Below are 18,379 nucleotides of genomic sequence, written 5' to 3' on the forward strand. Positions count from 1 at the left end.
CGAGGGGAGGGGGCGGCTGTGGGTGGGAGAGAATGGGTGCTGGGACCTCATGGGGTGAGGCAGATATGTCACATCCACCCACTCACTGCCAGACTTCCCTCCACACACACACACTCACTTTTCTCCCTCTGCTCCCAGCCTGGCATTTAGGGGAAATTGAGGCCCAAGGTCTCCAGACAGCTGGAGGGGCAAATTTTTTTGGACCCACCAACCAAATTCTGAGGGTCACATAGCAGAGTTAGCAGAGGAGGTGGAGAGGGTAAAGCTCTGAGGGGCAAGGAGACCCCCAAGGCTTTTTCTTTTTCTTTTTGTCTTTCTTTCTTTCTTTCTTTCTTTCTTTTTTTTTTTTTTTTTTTTTTTTTTTTTGCGGGTCTGGGGATGAAACCCAGGGGCATTCGACCTCCGAGCTCTATTTTTTTATTCTTTATTTTGAAACAGGGTCTCACTAAGTTGTCAAGGGCCTCACTGAGTAGCTGAGGCTGTCTGCAAACCACGAATGCTGAGATTACAAGGGTGCGCCACCACGCCCAGCCCCCCCCAAGTCATTTTACATAGTCCCTGATGGTGGTAGTAGAGAGGACAGGCCTCTTATGATGAGTTCCTGCTGGGGACATGCAGGAACTCCCCCTCTCTCAGGTGGCTCTAGCCCTCTGATGGCCTCTGGCACACTCTGTTCAACCTCCCTCGCCTGCTGTCTTTCTCTGTGCCTCCTAGACCTGTGTCTCTCCCTGGTATCTACAAGTCTCTCCTCTGTCTCCTCTCCTCTGTCTCCTCTCCTCTTCTTTCCTCCTCCTCCTCCTCCTCCTCCTCCTCCTCCTCCTCCTCCTCCTCCATCTTCTTCCCTCCCTCCCTCCCTCCCTCCCTCCCTCCCTCCCTCCCTCCCTCTTTGTGGTTCTGGGGCATGAACCCAGGGGAATTCTACCTCTGAGCTACACCCTCAGCTCTATTTTATTTTATTTTTTTTATCTTGAAACAGTGTCTACCTAACTTGCTGATGGTCTTGCTAAATTGTTGAAGCTGGCCTTGAACCTGCCATCCTCCTCCCTCAGCCTCCCCCATACTGGGATTACAGGCGTGGGCCACCATGCCCGGCCCTCTTGGTCGTCTCGTCTGTGACCTGCTCTCCTATCATATATGTCTTCGGCTCTCCCACCATTTCTGGCTTTTTCTTTTTTTCCTCAACAAGTGGACCCCCAGGTCTCTGAAGGGTCGGAGGGCACGGCCTTTTCTAGCCCAGCTCCAGGAGTTGACCTGTACTCCCCACCCAGCAGTCAAAAGCAGCATTTGCTGGCAATCGTGAGCCAGCAAGAACACAGACAAGAGGTAGCCACCTAGGGGGGTGAGGGGGTGGGCGGTCTGGCCTTGAGATGCTCCACCAGGGGGCGCCAGCGCCTTGGCTTGTGCTGGGAGACCCTGCTCAAGGTTCCAGGCCCTGCCAGGTAAGGTGGCTGCAGACCTGTAACCCCAGCATTTGGGGCTGAGTACTAAGCAGGGTCACAGGTTCAAGCTCAGCCTCAATAACTTAGTGAGACTCTGTTTCAAGATAAAAAATAAACTAGGTCTGGACAGTGTGTAGCTCAGAGGTACCAAGAATTGAACCCAGGGACATTCAACCTCTGAGCTACAAACTCCAGCCCTATTTTATTTCTTTATTTATTTATTTTGCGGGTCTGGGGATGGAACCCAGGGGCATTTGACTTCCGAACTACACCCTCTGCCCTATTTTTTTATTCTTTCTTTTGAAACCGGGTCTCACTGAGTTGCAGAGGGCCTCACTAAGGTAGCTGAGGCTGTCCCCGAACCGCGATCCTCCAATCTCAGCCTCCCAAATGCTGGTTATTTCTTTATTTTTTTATTTCTTATTTATTTTGTGGTACTAGGGATTGAACCCAAGGGCATTCTACCTCCAAGCTATATCCCCTGCCCTGTTTATTTGTTTGTTTATTTATTTATTTAATTTTGTGTGTGGTCCTGGGGATTGAACTCAGGGGCATTCTACCTTCAAGGTACACCCCCAGCCTATATTTTCTTTATTTTGAAATAGGTTCTCATTAAGTTGCGGAATGCTTCATTAAGTAGCTGAGGCTGGCTGTGAACATGACTGTCTCAGCCTCCCAAGTACTGGGATTACAAATGTACTCTACCATGCCTGGCTTTTATTCTTTATTTTGAAACAGGGTCTCACTAAGTTACAGAAGGCCTCACTAAATAGTAGAGGCTGGCTGCAAACTCACCATCCTCCTGTCTCACCCTCCCAAGTACTGGGATTACAAGTATGTACCACCAAGCCCTGCTTTTGTTTTTGTTGGTGGTACTAAGGATTGAACTCAGGGGCATTCTACCTCTGAGCTACAACCCCATGCCTTTACATAGTTTTTGTTTGTCTTGTTTTTGGTACTGGGGATTGGAGCATTCTACCTCTGAGCTACCCCCAGCCCTGTTTTACTTTTATTTTTTAAACAGGTCTCAGTGGGTTGATGAGAGTCTCACTACTTGTTGACACTGTCCTTAAACAACCCTTCTGTCTCTTCCTCCCAAATACTGGGATTACAAGTGTGTCCCACCACACCTGCCTTTCATGTTTATTTTGAAACAGGCTCTCACTAAATTGCTGAGGCTGGCCTCAAACCTGTGATCCTCTTGTCTCAGCCTTCCAAGTACTGGGATTACAAGTATGTGCTACCATGTCCAGCTTCGTTTGGTCTTATCCTTTAGTTTACTATCTTTAGTTCCTGGATTTTCAGTTTCAGTATGAGGGGCATGATATTGTCCCTTGTAGGGTTAACAGAGTATTCTACATTCAAGGATTCAAAGACAGGTCAAGGACTGAGCTGATGTGGGTGGAACAGGGGTACCCCCACCTCTCCTTTGCATCCTAAGACCCTTAGCTTATAGAGAACTGGACACAGGGCTGGCCTGCGCTTCCTCCCATCATTTGCCGTTGCATATGCATGGACCATCCTTTTTTTCCTTTGGTACCAGGAATTGAACCCATGGACATTCTACCTCCACGCTCCACCCTCAGCCCTATTTCCTATTTTGAAACAGTTCTTGCTAAATTGCTGAGGCTGGGCTTGAATCTGTGATCTTCCTGTCTCAGCCTCCCAAGTCCTGGGGTGGCAGTTTCCTTTTTTTTTTCTTCCTTTTTTGGTGGTGGTACTGGGAGTAGAACCCAGGGGCCTTCTACCTCTGGGCTATACTCCCAGACCTATTTTTTTTATATTTTATTTGGAAACAGGGTCTCACTAAGTTGATGAGAGCCTCACTAAGTAGCTGAGGCTGGCTTCGAACCTGTGGGATCCTCCTGTCTCAGCCTCCCAAGTGCGGGGATTACAAGCGTGCGCCACCACGCCTGGCTTTTCTTCCCTTTTCTGAACTGAAAAGTGTGTTCAGGCTGTGATGGACATCAAAGATTTTGCTCACAGGAATGCATGACAGATATCACCAAGACACTGCGGGGATGCACTGTAGACATTCCAAAGATCCTATAGGACAAGGGAAGGTCCAAATCAGCTCAGACCAGTCCCCAGTTCCAGCCTGCCCAGGTGAGCTTGGAAACTGAGAGGGCATAACAATTCAGTCATGTTGGGCATGGTGGCACATAAGGAGGATCACGGGTTTGAGGACAGCCTCAAAAACTAATGAGACTCTCAGCCACCTAGTGAGACGCTGTTTCAAAAAAAAAAAAAAAAAATAGGGAGCCAGGCATGGAGGAGCTAGCTTGTAATCTCAGTACTTGGTGGGGCTGAGACAGGAGGACTGCAGTTTTGCAGCCAGCCTCAGCTACTTAGTGAAGCCCTCTACAACTCAGTGAGACCGTTTAGGGCTGGGGGTGTGGCTTGGAGGCAGAACACCTCTAGGCTCAATCCCCAGTACTGCAAAAATGAATGAATGAATAAATGAATGATTGGGGTTAAGTGTAGCTCAGAGGTAGAACGCTCCTGGATTCCATTCCAGGTGTGGTGTCACTCGCTTGTAATCCCAGCATTTGGGAGGCTGGGACAGAAGGATTGCGGTTTGAGGACAGCCTCAGCTACTTAGTGAGGCCCTCTGCAATTTAGTGAGACACTGTTTCAAAATGTAATGTAGAATAAAGCTGGGCATGGTGGTGCAAGCTTGTAATCCCTGTGCTTTGGAGGCTGAGAAAGGAAGATCGCACAGGTTTGAAGCCAGCATCAGCTGGTTTAAGAGACCCTGTTTCTAAATAAATTATAAAAAATAGGTCTGGGAATGTAGCTGGAATAAAAAAAAATAGGGCTGGGGGTGCAGCTTGGAGGTAGAATGCCCCTGGGTTCCATCCCTAGTACCGAAAAAAAAAAAAAAAAATTCAGTCACCACACAGTACTGATTGCTCTGATACTTAGGCACAAAGAGAACAGATCCCTGTTCTAATGGGCCTAAAATGTCATGGAGAATGTACCAAGGGACACCCCCTAGTATTGGGTCTTTCCATCAGGAGATAGCAGGGACAGGCTGGCCTTCTGGGCAAGGACAGAAAATGACCCGAAGGAGGGTCATTTGCCTTAGCGTGAAACCAAATTTCAGTACTTGCCCTAATTTGCCAAATCAAATAATTTTGATTTGCAAGCAAATCACAGAAACCAGTGAACTTAAAACATTAAGAACTTAAAACATTAAGAACCAAACCCTGGATCCTCCCCATAGGAATCAAGTCCCTTTTAAGAGTTAGCTCGCCGGGCATGGTGGGGCAAGCTTGTAATCCCTGCGCTTGGGAGGCGGACAGCCAGCCGCACTGGTTTAAGAGACTCTGTTTCCAAATAAAAAAGTATAAAAATATGTCTGGGAGTGTAGCCCGGAGGTAGAAGGGTTTCCAGGAACCCCAGTACCACCAAAAAAAAAAAAAAAAAAAAAGATTTAGCTCTTCAGGGTCACATAGGTGTGCTTATCAGGGTGTGCTTATCAGAAAAAACACAGTTCACACCTAAGTTGTCCTTGAGGTGATATGTGTATGTGGGGGGGCTTACTGGGAATTGAACTCAGGGTCATTCTACTGTGTAACTACACCCCCAGATATAGATAGATAGATAGATAGATATAGACAGATATAGTGGGGGGGGGTCTGGGGATGGAATCCAGGGGCATTCGACCTCCAAGCTACACCTCCTGTCCTATTTTTATTCTTTATTTTGAAACAGGGTCTCACTAAGTTGCGGATGGCCTCACTAAATAGCTGAGGCTGTCCATGAACCGTGATCCTCCGGTCTCAGCCTCCTGAATGCTGGGATCACAAGCGTGCGCCACCACGCCCGGCTTCCTATTTTATTTTTTTTATTTATTATTTATTTATTTATTTATTTATTTTTTGGTGGTACTGGGGTTCCTGGAAGCCCTTCTACCTCCGGGCTACACTCCCAGACCTATTTTTACATTTTTTTATTTGGAAACAGGGTCTCCTAAGCCAGCGCGCGGGGATGGCTTCGAACCTGCGCGATCCTCCTGTTTCTGCCTCCCAAGCGCAGGGATTACAAGCGTGCGCCACCACGCCCGGCTCCTATTTTATTTTTAAATAACTTATTTAGCACTGGGGATTGAACCTAGCTCTGAGCTACATCCTCAGCCCTATTTTACTTTTTGAAACAGTCTCAAGTTGCTGACAGCCTAAGTTGGGGCTGGCCTAGAACCTGTGATCCTCCTGTCTCAGGCTCCCAAGTAACTAGAATTACAAGAATGCAGCGCCACACCAGGCTGGATTGATGCTTTATCAGACCCACGGGCGCTAGGTCTTCATCCCTTGGGTCAGTAAACTGATAGGGGCATGCTATTGGTAACAGGGAGACGGGATGGCGGGAAGACTTTGAAGCAGCTTTGCCACCGGTCATGCTGGCCGGCAGGGTCAGAGGCAGGCCCGGGAGCAGGGGTTGAGGCCCCCACCAGCGGTCGCCTCGCAGCGTCAGGAGGCCACGGGGCAGTGTCTGCCTGGGGGGCAGAGGCCCCGGCTCCTGCTGGCCGCTCCACGACGCACGGGGCTCCTCGCAGGAGGGCCGACCCTGGCTAAGAAACCCTGCGCCTGGGCGAGCGGCGGAAAAGCCCGGGGGCCCAAACGCAGAGGCCGGCGGAGGGAGCGGAAAGGACGAGGCTCTGGGAATTCTGGGCTTCCTCCAGGGTCGGGACGCGCCAGGAGCTGGGGTCGGAGCCAGGGCTTGGCCTCGACTTCCCCGGAGGTCGTTTACACCCGCGCCGGCGCCCGGCTCTGAAGCGCGCCCTGGGGTGGGCTCCCAGGAGGCGCCGAGCGTCCCGGCGTCTGCGGCCGCGTAGGCGCGTAGGACCCAGGGCGCCCAGGCCGAGGCCGGGGGCGGGGCCAGCGGCGCGCTGCGTCATGACGCACGGCGCGACGTCGGGGTTTGTGTGAGCGAGAGGCCACCGATAAAGGTTGGGTGCCTCGCGCCGGGGGCCGTCGGGAGGGAGCGCGCCCCCGCCCCTCCCGGGCCCCCGCTGCTGCAGCGCGGTGCCGGACCCCCTTCCCGTCGGCCCCCGCGGGGAGCTCCTAGGGCTCCCGCCTGGTCCCCCCGACCGGGGCCGCAGGTGAGAGACCGGAGGGCGGGGGGAGGGGCCAGAGGGCGGAGTCGTTTGGGAAACGGCGAGCGTGAAACCGGAAGGGGCGCCTTAAAGGGCAGGATTCCCTTTCACCTCCGACTTTTGTCCATTGAGCCGGCTCCGCCCTCTTAAAGGGCAAGGGTCGGCGTTTTGAGGGCCGGACGGGCTTTGCGATTTACAGAGATTCCCGCTCCCACTCCGCCTCCGTTCTGCTTTCTCAAAAGGGATTGCATCACTAAAAGCCAGTGGCGATATCTCAGACATTGGAGAAAAAGCGCCAGAATTCTGACTGCTTCACAGCGACCTCTAGTTTAGCTGAACTAGGGTGGAGAGGTATGCAGCTGGAGCACCCTCTTAAAGGGGAAGTCCAGCCTCCTGGAAAGGTGTGGTTCGGCCTTTTAAAGGAGCCGCTGTTTGCTAAGATGAATCCCTGCTTTTCCAGGGCGCTAGGCATCTCGAGTTAGAGAGGCCATGCTGGGTTTCTCAAAAGCACGTGCAAGACTGTGATCCCAGTACTTGGAAGGTTGAGACTCGCGGTCAGCCTCGTCAATTTACCGAGGTCCTCCGCAACTTAGTGAGACCCTATTTCAAAATAAGAAATAGGGCTGGGGGAGTCGCTGAGAGATAGAACGTCCCTGGGTTCAAGCCCCAGTACCAAAAAATATAAAAGCTCATGCAGTGTCTTGGAACCGTTAGTCTCTTCAGATTGATTGCAGGTTACAGTGGACGTGTGTGTTACTGGGGATTGAACCCAGGGGCATTCTACCTCCAAGTTACACCCCCAGCCCCATCCATCCATCCATCCATCCATCCATCCATCCATCCATTCTTCCTTCCTTCCTTTCTTTTTTTGGTGGTATTGGGGATTGTTGAACCCAAGGGAGCTTCAACGTTTCAGCTACACCTCCAGACCAATTTTATTTGTTTATTTGCGGTACTAGAGATTGAACCTAGGACCTTTCTACCTCTGAACTAAACCTCCAGCCCTATTTTTTATTCTTTATTTTTTTATTTATTTTTAGGTGGTACTTGGGGTGGAACCCAGGGGCTTTCTACCTCCGGGCTATACTTCTAGACCTATTTTTTATATTTTATTTGGAAACATGGTGTCACTAAGTTGCTGAGAGCCTCACTAAGTAGCTGAGGCTGGCTTCAAACCTGTGTGATCCTCCTGTCTCAGCCTTCCAACTGCGGGGATTACAAAGTGCTATTGTTTATTTTTAATTTTTATTTATTTATTTATTTATATTTTTTTGCGGGTCTGGGGATGGAACCCAGGGGCATTCGACCTCCGAGCTACACCCTATGCCCTATTTTTTATCCTTTATTTTGAAACCGGGTCTCAGTGAGTTGCAGAGGGCCTCACTAAGTAGCTGAGGCTGTCCGCGAACCACAATCCTCCGGTCTCAGCCTCCCAAATACTGGGATTACAAGCGTTTGCCACCACGCCCAGCCTATTCTTTATTTTTTTAATTATTATTATTATTTGTGTGTGTGTGTGGGTCTGGGGATGGAACCCAGGGGCATTCGACCTCTGAGCTACACCCTCTGCCCTATTTTTTATCCTTTATTTTGAAACCGGGTCTCACTGAGTTGCAGAGGGCCTCACTAAGTAGCTGAGGCTGTCTGCGAACCGCAATCCTCTGGTCTCAGCCTTCTGGATACTGGGATTACAAGCGTGCACCACCACACCCGGCGTATTCTTTATTTTTTAAACAGGGCCTTATTACGAGGTTACTGAGGCTGGCTGCAAGCCTGTGATCCTCCAGTCTCAGCTTCTCAAGTACTGGGATTACAAGTGTGGGCCACCATGCCTGGCTAACTTCCACTATTATTATTGTTGTTATTATTATTTTTTTAATATTATTATTTTGTGGTACTGGGGATTGAACTCAGAACCATTTTACCTCTGAGCTCTAGCCTCAGTCCTATTTTATTTATTTTGAAACAAGGTCTCACTAAATTATGGAGAGCCTCACTAAGTAGTTGAGACTTCCTTGAACCTGCAATCCTTCTGTCTCAAACCTCCCAAGTACTGGGATTACAAGTGTGGCCCACCATAATGGCTAACTTCCATATTTATTTATTTATTTATTTGTTTATTTATTACAGTACTGGGGATGGAACCTGGGGCATTCTACCCCTGAGCTACACCCCTCGGCCTTATTTTTTATTCTTTATTTTGTAATAGGGTTTCACCAAGTTGCAAGGGGCCTCACTAAGTAGCTGAGGCTGTCCTTGAACCGTGATCCTCCCGTATCAGTCTCCCAAATGCTAGGATTATAAGCATGCACCACCACACCCAGATACCTAACTAATCTTTCTCCCCCCCCTCCCCTCTCTCTCTCCCTTGCTGTACTGGGGATGGAACCCCACGGGCATTCTACTTCTGAGCTACACTCCCAGCCCTATTTTTTATTCTCTATTTTGAAACAGGGTCTCACTGTGTTGCAAAGGGCCTCCCTAAGTGATAGCTGAAGCTGTCCAGGAAGCAAGATCCTCCTGTCTCAGCCTCCCATATGCTGGGATTACAAGCGTCCATCACCTCGCATGTCTTAACTTCCATTTTTTAAAGGGAAATCTTTATTTTTTTACTTCTTTTGGTACTGGGGGTGGAACCCAGGGTCCTTCTACCTCCAGACTACACTCCCAGACCTATATTATAACTTATTTGCAAACAGGGTGTAAATTACTGTGAGCCTCACTAAGTAGCCGAGGCTAGCTTCAAATCCACGCAATCTTTCTGTCTCGGCCTCCCAAGCGCTGGGCCTACAAGCGTGCGCCACCACACCCGGCTAAAGGAAATCTTTATAACCTGTCCAGAGGGGATGCCCTGCTGCCTGGTTCATGCAAACTGTGCTTACTGAGCACACTGTGCCATGTTTTAAAATAGGTGCTAGGACAACAGTAAACAAGACATAGGTCCTTGCTTTCATGGCAGAGTAAAACAGGAAGCATGTGTGTGATAGAGCGGTGGTTGGCAGCTGGGGGTGATGCTACTCTCTGGGGGGAAGCTTGAAGCAAAGACTCCAGGTAGGAGTGGACTCTAAACAGTGTAGAGGCAGGCCCAACACTCAAGGGTCAGTTTGACCACGTTTTGGTTGTCACAACTGCAGGAGTCCGGTGGGGCCAAGTTCAAGGACATTATTGGGCACTCAGCAACGTATGGGGCACCCCACTTTGACAAGGAATGGTGCAAAGCTGGGTGGTGCACACTTGTAATGCTAGTACTTGGAAGGCAGAGACAGGGCATCAGGGTATCATAGAGTGCAGGCTGGAAGCCAGCCTCAGCAATTTAGTGAGGCCCTCCACAACTTAATGAGACCCTGTTTCCAAATAAAAAATTAAATAGGGCTGGGGGTGTTGCTCAAGGGTAGAATGCCCCTGGGATCAAGCCCCAGTATCCCTCTAAAAAAAGAATAGTGCAGCCACAGTTCTCTGTACTGCTGGGGTTGAGAAATGCTGGTTCTGTAGTACTTAGAAGGTAATAAATGCACCAGGACATAAGCCTGTAATCCTAGTACATGGGAGACTGAGACAGGAGGATCCCAGGTTCAAGGCCAGCAGCTTTTGGTAACTTAGAGAGACCCTGTTTCAAAATAAAATAGGGCTGGGGGTCTAGCCATATTTTATTCTTTATTTTTTATTTTATTTTATTTATTTTTTGTGTGTGGTACTGGGGGTGGAACCCAGAGGCTATACTCCCAGACCTATTTTCTATTTTATTTGGAAACAGGGTCTCACTGAGTTGCTGAGAGCCTCACTAAGTAGCTGAGGCTGGCTTCGAACCTGTGCGATCCTCCTGTCTCAGCCTCCCAAGTACCGGGATTACAAGCGTGCGCCACCATGCCTGGCCATATTTTATTCTTTATTTTGAAACAAGGTCTCACTAAATTATGGAGAGCCTCACTAAGTAACTGAGACTGTCCTTGAACCTGTAATCCTCCTGTCTCAGCCTCCCAAGTACTGGGATTACAAGTGTGTGCTACCATGCCTGGTTTATTTTTATTTTGAAAAAGGATCACTAGGTCGATGAAATTCTCGTTACTTGGCTGAGGCTGTTCTGGCACCTGTGATCCTCCTGTCTCATGCCCAGCTCTGCAGAAAGTTTTTATGTGTGTATGCTGTTTCTTTCTTTCTTTCTTTCTTTCTTTCTTTCTTTCTTTCTTTCTTTCTTTCTTTTTTCTTTTTCTGCGGCACTGGGGATGGAACCCAAGGGCATTCTACCTCTGAGCTACACCCCAGCCCAATTTTTTATTCTTTATTTTGAAACAGGGCCTCACTGAATTGCGAAGGACCTAAGTAGCTGAGGCTGTCCTTGAATCATGATCCTCCTGTCTCAGCCTCCCAGATGCTGGGATTACAAGTGTGTGCCACCATGCCCAGTTCTATTCTTTATTTTGAAACAGGGTCTCACTGAGTTTCAAAGGACCTCACTAAGTAGCTGAGGCTGGCCACAACCATAATCCTCGAGTCTCAGCCTCCTGAATGCAGGGATTAAAAGTGTGCACCACCATGCCTGGCTTGCAGAAAGTTTTGACAGGTTTCCTTAGCTGGGAATGGACTGGGGTAGGAAGGGTGAGAGAAGAGGCATGCAGGTCTGTTAGGAGGACGTTGCAGCTGCCCAGGAGAGAGATAGTGGTGCTCGTTAAAGTGGCCAGATTCTGAATCCCTTCCCATGGGACAGAGGAATGTGCTGACAGGTTGATAATACAGAAAGAGAGAGAAAAGAGGTAAAGAGAACAATGGCTTTTTGTCTAGAGAATAGGGCTTCATTCCCTGCTTTCAGGGAAGACTATGGGTTGAGTAGGGCATTTTAATTTTTGTTTCGGGTGCAGGGGCTACAAACTAGATTCTTATTTTGGTCGTGTTACGTTTGATGTGTCTGTCAGCTGTTGAAGTGGCACAGTCTCGTTGGGCATGGTGCTGCACAGCTATCATCCCCGCCACTTGGAAGTCTGAGGCAAGAGAAGCCCAAGTTTCAGGCCAACCTGGGGTACTTAGTAAAACCCCATTTCAAAGTAAAATAAGGTGCTGGGCGTGGTGGCGCACGCTTGTAATCCCCATGCTTGGGAGGTGGAGACAGGAGGATTGCGCAGGTTCGAAGCCAGCCTTGTTGGCTTAATTTACCCTGTTTCAAATAAAAATATAAAGAATAGGTGTCTGGGAGTGTAGCCTGGAGGTAGAAGGGTTTCCAAGAACCCCAGTACCACCAAAAAAAAAAAAAAAAAAAAGGGAAAGGAAAATAAGAATAAGAGCCAGGTGTGGTGGCACATGCTTGTAATCCCAGTATTTGGGAGGCTAAGACAGGATAATTGTGGTTCGAAGACAGCCTCAGCTACTTAGTGAAGTCCTTTGCAACTCAGTGAGACCCTGTTTCCAAATAAATAATACAAAATAGGGCTGAGGTAGAATGTCACTGTGTTCCATCCCCAGTACCATAAAAAAAAATAATAATAATAATAATAATAATGGCTGGGGTGTAACACAGTGGCGCGGCACTTGCCTGGCATGTGGGAGGCCTGGGCGGCACAATCCAGCAGAGGAGTCTTGGGCAGAGCTCCCATTTGGAGTCATCAGTTTTGGGGGTGTAAAGTTGTCCAAGGGGGTTTAGGGTTTCCAGGGAGAAAAGGAGCCAGATGAGGGTGGTTGAAACCATTGAAGGTGTAGCACGGCAGGGAGGAGGACTTGGCAGCACAGTGGGGGTCTGTGACAAGTGGCGAGATGTGGGAAGAGCCTCCTGCGGCTGTTGAGCGGCTCTGCTGTAAAGGGATGGAGAGAAGCAAGGCCGGAGCCGGACGGGAACATGGGGAGAGGTTTTGGCTTCTTTAGGAAGATGGAGACAGTTCTGTGGGCATGCTGATGGCAATGGTCCAGGAAAGAGGAAGGCTGGAGGATGGAGTGGATAGTGGAGGTCAGCGTCCAGGGACACAGACCTGGGATGGGGGACACAGAGTTCCTTAGCCACAGCACTGCAGGCACTGTGGACTGGATCCTTCTTTGTTGTGGAGGGCCATCCTGTGCATTCTAGAGTGTCGAAAAGCATCCCTGGCCTCCGCCAGCTAGATGCCAGTAGTACCTGTGGCTCCAGTTGACAGGCAAGCAGCAGTGTCTCCAGGTATCACCAGATGTCCCCTGGTGGAAGGGCAGTATAAGAGCCCCACTGATGTGGTGGGAACATGATTAGTTTTTTGGTGGGTCTGGGGATGGAACCCAGGGGCATTCAGACCTCTGAGCTACACCCCCTGCCCTATGTTTTATTCTTTATTTTGAAACTGGGTCTCACTGAGTTGCAAAGGCTACACTAAGTAGCTGAGGCTGTCCACGAACCGCGATCATTCTGTCTCAGCCTCCTGAATGCTGGGATTACAAGTGTGCACCACCACACCCAGCTCTGATTAATTTTTTGGTAACTGGCATAATCAGTGGCAAGGTTGCCTGCTGGGAGCAGGAAGGTAAAGGAGGCTCAAGAAGTTTTAGGAGAAAGACACATGCCAAGTAGTCACCTGAGACAGTACATGGGCGAGAGAAACGCAGTGTGAGCCATGCAGGGCGGTGGAGAGGAGCTTTCAGAGCCGTGGGGGTGAGTGTGCAGCAGGACAGTTCTGCCGACTCTGGGCATGTGAGGGCGTGGCTGTAGTATTCCCCATAGCACTTACCAGGTAAGGAAGGTGGCCGGAGGAGGGCGCTGAGCCCACACAATCAAGGGGTCATAGATCTGGTGGGTCTGGGATTTGGGGAACGAAGGGGAGTGAACTGGGTGGCTGGATAGTGGTGAGTGGGGTGCTCGAGGGTCTGATCATGAAGGACTTTTAGAGCAGGGCAGTTTCTGCTGATTGGAGCAGTGGGAGCCAGCATTGGGGTGGAGTGGGGGATAAGGGCTTGAAAACAGAGTGGACAAGGCAGGAAGCCATGTGCCTTTAAGGGCACAGCTGACTTCAGAGCAAACCAGCATAGTGTGGAAGGCAGTGCTTAGCCTTCTGGGACCTGTCTGGCCTCCTGGAGTTGGCCAGCATCCTGGAGCCGTGGCTAACTTGTCCCAGTTTGCTGGGAAATTTTTAACACTTCAATTCTCACATCCTGGGCGCCCCATTTGACACCCCCCCCCCAGGCCATTGGAAACTCAAATCCTAAGGAAGAACTCCTGCAGCAGGTTCCCCAGGGAGGCCACCCCATCCCAGTGCCTGCCTCTCTGATCCTGAATCTTTCCTCCAGGTGTGATGGTGGGCTCCCACGCAGACATGGCGCCTGCATCTACCGTGGAGGGGCCTGGGGAGAAGCCTGGCCCTGCCGCTCCCGCCCCAGCAGCCCAGTATGAGTGTGGGGAGTGTGGCAAGTCCTTCCGATGGTCATCCCGGCTCCTGCACCACCAGCGCACACACACCGGTGAGCGACCCTACAAGTGCCCCGACTGCCCCAAGGCCTTTAAGGGCTCCTCAGCCCTCCTCTACCACCAGCGGGGACACACCGGCGAGCGCCCCTACCAGTGCCCCGACTGCCCCAAGGCCTTCAAGCGCTCCTCGCTGCTGCAAATCCACCGCAGCGTGCACACAGGGCTGCGGGCCTTCACCTGTGGCCAGTGCGGCCTGGCCTTCAAGTGGTCGTCCCACTACCAATACCATCTGCGGCAGCACACGGGCGAGCGGCCCTATCCCTGCCCCGACTGCCCCAAGGCCTTCAAGAACTCATCCAGCCTGCGGCGCCACCGACACGTGCACACGGGCGAGCGGCCTTACACCTGCGGCGTGTGCGGCAAGAGCTTCACGCAGAGCACCAACCTGCGGCAGCACCAGCGCGTGCACACGGGCGAGAGGCCTTTCCGCTGTCCTCTCTGCCCCAAGACCTTCACGCACTCCTCCAACCTGCAGCTGCACCAGCGCACCCACGGCCCCGCCCCGGGCGCCGCCCCCGGCCCCGGCCCCGCCCCCGCGGCCCAGCCCCCCGCCCCCAGCGAGCCCTGCGTGGGCAGCAAGGTGTTGGTCTCAGACACCTATCTGCAGAGGCACCTGCCGTCCCGCAGCCCACCTGCGCCCCCGGCCCCGCCGCCACAGCCCCCGCCCGTGGTGCCTGAGCTCTTTTTGGCGGCGGCTGAGACCACCGTGGAGCTGGTGTATCGCTGTGATGGCTGCGAGCAGGGCTTCGGCAGCGAGGAGCTGCTCCTGGAGCACCAGCCGTGCCCCGGGCCTGCTACCCAGCCCCAGGATGAGCCGGCAGAGACGCCCCCGGCCGAGCCCGAGCCCCCGGCGTCGCTGTCCCCGCAGTCCCCCCTGACGCAACCCCCTACTGCCACAGCCTCTGGCTTCGCTTGCCTCCCCTGTGGGAAGTCCTTCCGCACTGTGGCCGGCCTCTCCCGCCATCAGCACAGCCATGGGGCGGCGGGAGGGCAAGCCTTTCGCTGCGGCAGCTGTGATGGCGCCTTCCCACAGCTGGCCAGTCTGTTGGCACACCAGCAGTGCCATGTGGAAGAGGCGGCGGCCGGGCGCCCGCCCCCGCAGGCCGAGGCTGCGGAGGTCACCTGTCCCCAGGAGCCCCTGGTCCCTGCTGCAGCGCCGGCGCCCCCATCTGCCCCTGCCTCCACTGAGCGACCCTATAAGTGTGCAGAGTGTGGCAAGGCCTTCAAGGGCTCCTCGGGGCTGCGCTACCACCTCCGGGACCACACGGGCGAACGGCCCTACCAGTGTGGCGAGTGCGGCAAAGCCTTCAAGCGCTCCTCGCTACTGGCCATCCACCAGCGCGTGCACACGGGGCTGCGGGCCTTCACCTGTGGTCAGTGCGGGCTCACCTTCAAGTGGTCATCCCACTACCAGTACCACCTGCGGCTGCATTCGGGTGAGCGGCCCTATGCCTGCGGGGAGTGTGGAAAGGCTTTCCGCAACACATCGTGCCTGCGGCGGCATCGGCACGTGCACACGGGCGAGCGGCCCCATTCCTGCGGCGTGTGCGGCAAGAGCTTCGCACAGACCTCCAACCTGCGGCAGCACCAGCGCGTGCACACGGGCGAGCGGCCTTTCCGCTGTCCTCTCTGCCCCAAGACCTTCACCCACTCCTCCAACCTGCTACTGCACCAGCGCACCCACTCGGCTGAGCGTCCCTTCGCCTGCCCCATCTGCGGTCGGGGCTTCGTCATGGCCGCCTACCTGCAACGCCACATGAGGACGCACGCCCCAGCCAACTCGGCTTCAGGCGCCACAACATCCCCCAATGCTGGCGCCCAGCCCCCGGCCCCGCTAGCTGCTGCCCCGGCCCCGCTGGCTACTCAAGATGTCCATGTTCTACCCCACCTCCAGGCCACACTTTCCCTGGAGGTGGCCGGGGGCACCACCCAGACCCTGCCACCGGGCCCTGGGGCCCCTAACTCCCAGACATTTCTTCTGGTACAGACTGCCCAAGGCCTGCAGCTGATTCCCAGCAGTGTCCAGCCCCCTACACCTCCACCCCCACCTGCCCCCCCTAAGCTTATCCTGCTGCCTTCCACTGCTGGGAGTGGGGTCAGCCGAGCAAGGCAGAGTCCACGGGCAGTGGGGAAAGCTGGCCAGGGGTCAGGGGTAGTCTGGCTGCCAGGCCCTGGAAGTGTGGGGGTGCAGGGAGGGGGCAGCCCAGGGGCCAATGGAGGAGGGCAGAGCCTCATTGTTCTGCAGAATGTAGGGAGTGGGGAGACAGGGCCACAGGAAGTAAGTGGGGTCCAGCTCCAACCAGCACAGGAAGTGACCACAGTCCAGCTCCAGCCGGCACAGGAAGTGACCACGGTCCAGCTCCAGCCAGCACAAGAAGTGACCACAGTTCAGCTCCAGCCCCTGGCAGGCCAGCTCTCCAGTTCTAATGGGGGAGCTGTGACTGAGGCCCCCAACCTACTGGTGGTTCAGAGTGGGGCAGCTGATGAGTTGCTCACAGGCCCAGGTCCTGGGGACCAGGCAGGAGATGGTGAAGCTAGCACTGGTGTGGTGCAGGATGTCCTCTTTGAGACGTTGCAGATGGACGAGGGGTTGCAGAGTGTGCTGGTGCTGAGTGGAGCTGATGGGGAGCAGACACGACTGTGTGTGCAAGAGGTAGAAACCCTTCCTGCCGGGCTGACTGAACCTCCAGCCCCTAGCCCTCCAGGACAAAAACTACTCATCATCCGCAGTGCCCCAGCCACCGAGCTGCTGGAGAATAATAGCCTTGGGGGAGGCGCGGCCACACTGCAGCTCCTGGCCCCAACGCCACCAGGTCCTGCCTCTGCCCCTGCAGGGGTTCCACCAGCTCCCACCTCCCAAATGGTACAAGTAGTTCCCACAGGAGCTGGGCCTGGGACCCTGGCCTCGCAGGGCCTACCCTCCATCCAGATTGTGCAGACTTTGCCTGCAGTCCAGCTGGTGCACACATTTTGAAGAGACTGGTACCTCTGTCCACCCCATGCCAAGACCCCTACACACTGACCTTGGCAGGACGGGGATCAGCCCTAGAGAAACGGGCTGCAGGATGGGCTTGCTAATAAAAGACTCAAAATCTCTCCTTTGTATTGTTTTTTGTTTTGTTTTGCGGTACTGGGGGTAGAACTCAGGGGCATTCTACCTTTGAGCTACACCCCAGCCCTATTTTTTATTATTTATTTTGAAACGCTCTCACTAAGTAGCTGAGGCTGGCCGTGAACCCGGATCCTCCTGTCTCAGCCTCCCAAATGCTGGGATTACAAGAGTGCGCAACAACACCAGGCTTTTTTATTTTATTTTATTTTTTTGGTGGAGGAGGAAGCAGGACAAAAGAAACAATGGTTGTATCCACACCTGGGAGCTTGGAGACTTCCCTCTTTCTTTCCCGGCTGACAGACTTGCTTTGCATCTTGGGCCAGCCACTTCTCTTGTATGGGGCTATCCTCTAAAGGGGCGGGGATGGCGATGCTATGGTTTCTGCAGCAGGGAGGCATTAGATTCAGATCTTGGCTCTGCCACTTGTTTGCCGTAAGACATTCTACCCCTCCCCTCATCTGAAAAATGGGCAGGAGGTCTTTATCTCGAAGGGCACTCTGAGCCGTGGCATCCCAGAGATCAAGCTGTATGTCTATAGGGATGGGATGCTGAGCATAATAAAGGTCTCTGGCGCCAATGGAAATCAATACATTCACACTGAGCCTCCTCCCGAGCTCAGGTCGCTTAGCAACAAGGGACTTGTGGGGACAGGAGCCGAGCTAACCTTCCTCCAGGGGCCTTTAAGTACTGCTCCGCCCTCCGCCTCCCATCTCTCCTCCAGCATCAGCTCGCTTTAACCCAAGTCCCCTTTCCCGGCTGCGCCTTCTCCAGGGTCGGAGAGGACGCCTCCACGCACCCTCGGCAGGGTCACATCTCCCCGCCTCGGTCCTTCTCCCGCGCGCAAGTTCCTCCACGCTCCTCTCCCGCTCTGGGGACGCTTGGCAACAGTTGCTAAGGCTCCAGCAGGCGGCGCCCCGCCCCCGCAGCTCGAGTGGATACGTCACTTCCGCCGGCGACCCCCTCCCGACCCTGTTCCCCCCACTCTCGGGCTAGGGATCGAGCGACCCGTGGAGGTGCCGGGGGGCCCTGCTCCTGCAGCGCGGGGCTGAGACGACCGCGGGGGGCGGGAGCGCGGCCCTTTCTCCCGCGTGTGGCCAAGGGGTTCGCGGACCCTCAGGGCACCCCGGCGCCCGGGAGGGGCGGTGCAGCCTGGTGTCGGCGTGCACTGCGCGTTTAGGGGCAGGTCGAGAATACCACTGGGAGGGGGGGGGTCCAAGCAGACTGTAGGAATGTCGTCGGGTGTGGGAGCCTGTCCTGCCGGCGCTTGACCGGGGACCCCGAGGATCCTTGGCGTCCTAATCCGGGAAGTGCTTCCGGGG

At 53.4% G+C, this 18,379-nt stretch overlaps 1 protein-coding gene across 1 annotated transcript; it reads left to right on the forward strand.

The window, feature by feature from the left end:
• Window positions 1-49: 49 nt before the first annotated feature.
• On the forward strand, window positions 50-18,109 carry ZNF628 (zinc finger protein 628; the record flags this gene model as incomplete). The annotated part of the gene is made up of 5 exons (XM_080703755.1): window positions 50-54; window positions 6,285-6,466; window positions 13,771-14,447; window positions 14,493-16,761; window positions 17,832-18,109. 5 exons carry the CDS (start codon window positions 50-52, stop codon window positions 18,107-18,109), a joined length of 3,411 nt encoding a protein of 1,136 aa, XP_080559881.1.
• Between the last annotated feature and the right edge of the window lie 270 nt (window positions 18,110-18,379).

The sequence above is a fragment of the Muscardinus avellanarius genome, assembly GCF_963383645.1.
Source record: "Muscardinus avellanarius genome assembly, chromosome: 10".
Taxonomy (NCBI): domain Eukaryota; kingdom Metazoa; phylum Chordata; class Mammalia; order Rodentia; family Gliridae; genus Muscardinus; species Muscardinus avellanarius.